General features: G+C 33.8%; 1 protein-coding gene across 1 annotated transcript in view; it reads left to right on the plus strand.

The window, feature by feature from the left end:
* Positions 1-3,995, plus strand: part of LOC108723170 (protein CEPU-1) — a 191,592-nt gene that overhangs the window by 183,173 nt on the left and 4,424 nt on the right. The window contains exon 10 of the mRNA XM_018448713.1: positions 2,706-2,804. Coding sequence (XP_018304215.1) covers positions 2,706-2,804 — 99 coding nt within the window. The remainder of the gene's footprint in view (positions 1-2,705; positions 2,805-3,995) is intronic.

Consider the following 3,995-nt stretch of genomic DNA (forward strand, 5'->3'; position numbering starts at 1 on the left):
AGCACATTTATTTTTCACGGATGAATTGATGACGAAGCGAGTATTTTAATTTGTTTGACCATTTACAGGGATCAATAATATCAGATGCAACTATTATAAACATAAATTTTATAATTATTCGGTTCAGTTGATATCTGCATTCTTGTTTTAACTACGTTTTGATGTTTTCTCTCTCTCTCTCTCTCTCCCCCCCCCTCCTTTTTAACCGTCTTTCTTGCTTGAAAATTTATTCACGCACAATTTTATCGTGACTAACTCTTGCTCGTTGCTCCGCAACGAAATCCTGAACTATTAGAGATAACGAAGCTTACACGCTCCTGTGGAGCTTTATACGCGTCTATGCTCGCGCGATGAAGGCTATATACGTCTGGTTTCCCTAAACACGTCGTCGCCCACGCATAGTTACAGAAACAGCCACATCGCGATAGAGATTCTCGCATATAGGAAACTATAGAACTGGCCCAAGCGCATAGATATACGTACAGCGCACGTTACACATTGTCACTGCTAATGTTTGGTCGAGATTTGCATACGTCTGTCTAGCCTATCCATTGCATCGCCGTACAACGGTTGTCTCACCTCGTTGTCCGAGGGTGTATCCGGCGTAGTGGCGGCGGCGGCGGTGGCAGCGACCTTACTCTGTACTATCAGCTTGGTATTATACACACGAACGTACAAGCGACCTACGCAAGCGCGCGTACGCCGTCATGATCGCCTATTACCTTACCCGAAATAGGCTATCGTGCCAAGATCGTGTGCTTTCCCTGCATTGCCTCACAGTTCTCGCCTTGTCCCTTACCTAAACTGACTAGCACTGCCGCGGGGCCATGAACTCACAAATCTAATCGCGAGGGAATGAAGACACAAAGCGATATTCACAAGCACCTTGCTTCGTAGGTATCTCAAAATTAAGCCGAAAGTGCTGGCAGCCTCTACACTCGGCTTTCTACTCGCTACTGCGTTGGTTCTTCATTTTAGTAAAGCTACCGGTAGCTTTTCAGCCAACTTGATACATTACCTGCCTTACATGAGTTTACGCAGGTTTAGAAAAATGATACAACAAACGTTGATACGTGAGGATCGATTATAATCTTGCGATAAATAATGTGAAATGCACAATATCTGTATCTTTAAATACAAAATACAGTTAAACTTGAAAAAATTAAAAAACTTTTATATGTAACAACTATTTGTAATTAATATATAATATAATGTGTCGTTGCCAGACAATGCAATGATATTTTAATAAGCATAACTTAAAAAAAGTTTTGATGCGACTTTAAATTAAATCTGTAGACGTAGTTTACAAACTATGTTTATAAATTAATTTAAAGTCGAATCGCAACGTTTGGTACATTATTATAGTTATTATCTTTTCCAACTAAAATGAAGAAAAAAATAAATACAAATGAATAAAGATAATAATTTAAGGAGATGCTAGAGCGACGGCCGAACTGGATCAACGTCTATAAAACAGATTCTTATTTATAAATAAAACATTACATACATTTCTTATTCTTTGCTATATCCTATACATCGCATAAATGCTTGATTATGTTCAGATCGTACTTTTTTATTTATTTCTCTTATAAGCTTCAAAGTCGTAATTTGAAGGTCTCATTATGTTCTTATACATTATTCAAATGTGGGAAAAAGTACTTTTTGTTTAGATATGCACTTGAATTCATTTATATATGTGTAAAGAAATAACCTACGTTGTAACAGGAAATTGTAATTTACAATTTAAAAAATTTGTTATATAGGTTTATGGTTTCCCACAGCTATTTGCGTTTTTTCTTTTATTCTAGAGAAGGATTTTTTATTCTGTATGAGAAAAACGAAGTGAATAGAAAAATATGAAATGCGCGTTCCGTCGATAACTCTCAGCATCCCCTTAATAGTAAGGAAAATCGAAATTTTATTTATTGATGTTATAAGAGGAAACTTTATCTTTTAAATAATAATAATCATATTGTATATTTTTTATACAATTATTACGTAAAGAGACAAAAACGTACATTTGTGCAATAAAATATATATTTACTTATATCATCCTGTGTGCTTCATACGGTGAGCACGTACCCATGATAACACGATAAAACAGACACACATAAGAGCTGGTTGTGTAATTTTATTATAAAATATATACTCATCACGAGCTGTTTCGCTGCAAGAATGTAATCCAAAACGCGGTGAGCTTGTGACAAGCGTGTGTCGTGACATGGATAGAATCTACTTGGCGCGGATAAGGGAATTGTGTTTACTCGGAGTTTGCATACTAGTTAACGCGTTTGCCACCCACTTTATGCGTAACAGGCTCGTAAACATCTTCAGTCGAGAGGGCCACTCGTTGTACGTCCCTTTGTCCGTGGTTCCGCTATGCGAACCACGCAAGTCTCTCCTTTCGCTCCTTCTGTTCTCTCAGATCTCATCTCCTCTGTTCCACCGACGACTTTGCGCTATAATACGTATCTCGAAGCGAGATTGAATTTTTAATTTATTCCCATAACGTCCGGGATTCATTCCCATAACATCCGGGAAACAAATTGTCGCCAGTTCGCGGTGGACTTTCCAACGCGGAAAAATATTTTTCTTGGGAATATCCTTGTATATTTATTATTAACCTGTTGTCTGCATCGCATTATACGTAATATCGATATACATGATGTTTTCCATAAACATGTTTTTTATATTTTTGTCTCAAGGTACCAAGTTCCAATCGAATCTGAACGAAATTGGAAAATCGGAACAGAAGTCGTCCGAACAGGATAGAAAAAGAAATTACAATTGGCCTCCTGATAAGGGTGAGTATAAAATATAGTCAAAGTTGAATAAAATATAAAAAAATTGTAATTGAAATTCTATATATAGATGATCATGCATAAACATATAGATAAACGTTTTATACATTGAAAAAGAATAACTATACCAAATATTGAAATAATTCCAATTAAATGTTCGGTTAATAAAAAATAATTTTACTTTTCTAAATATTCAGTAAGTATTATCAAATATAATAATATAATCGCAATACTTACTAAATATTTGCAAAAGTAAAATTTAATTTCAATTACATTAACTAAATATTTGATTAAAATTATTTCATTCAACATTCGGTAGCTGTGTATTACCACCCGAGTCGAAATTTTGCTTCTACCTTGAATTTTAGTTTTAGAACGCATGTAGACTCTAAAGATTTATACACATTATAATAGGGACTATAATTTCGACTCGCGCTTTAGATTCTTTTTTTCAATATATACATATATTAAATTCTAAAATGTATAAATAATCCTACAATCGATAAATATAATACATCTAGATTGATTGGTAAATATAATACATCTAGATAAATATAATACATCTATAAAACAGAAAGAGAATGTTATGTTTTTCAATAAATACATATTTTTTTTCATAAGAAACAAAATATTTTTGTCTGGAATAATTCATCGTGCATAACAATTGCATTTGCGTTTTTCGCAACATATCTGCTTTTCATACAACATCGATAGTGTCTCACATAATATAACGTCAAAGAAATATTCCACTAACGTCATACATTTATATAATGTGACCGATTAAGTGACGTATGCGCAATAAGGGAGAGTGATCTAAATCGGACCGTGTTCTAAATAGGACCTTTTTAATTTAAATGAATACGGTTAAGCAGATTTGCGTACTATTTATAACGTAAAGTCCACCGAACATGTGATAGCAGTTTGACAGTTCTCTGTCATAACATTCATAAAATAGAGGCAAATATGTATTGTATTTTCAGCCATCGTGCGAAAATTTTTTTAAAAAAGAAAATCCTTGTAAATCATTATTTAATAGGTGTTAAAAATTTGAAAAGTAATTGATTTAAGATAATTATAAAAAGTGTAGAATTAAAAAATATCAAGCATTTCGTGATCACTTTTGCGGTTTATTATAAAATTTGTTCCAAAGTTCGAAAGGACCCGTGTCCAAATCGGACAGTACAGTGAATAACT

This window comes from Mycetomoellerius zeteki, unplaced genomic scaffold (assembly GCF_001594055.1).
Source record: "Mycetomoellerius zeteki isolate Tzet28-1 unplaced genomic scaffold, Tzet1.0 scaffold223, whole genome shotgun sequence".
Lineage (NCBI taxonomy): Eukaryota > Metazoa > Arthropoda > Insecta > Hymenoptera > Formicidae > Mycetomoellerius > Mycetomoellerius zeteki.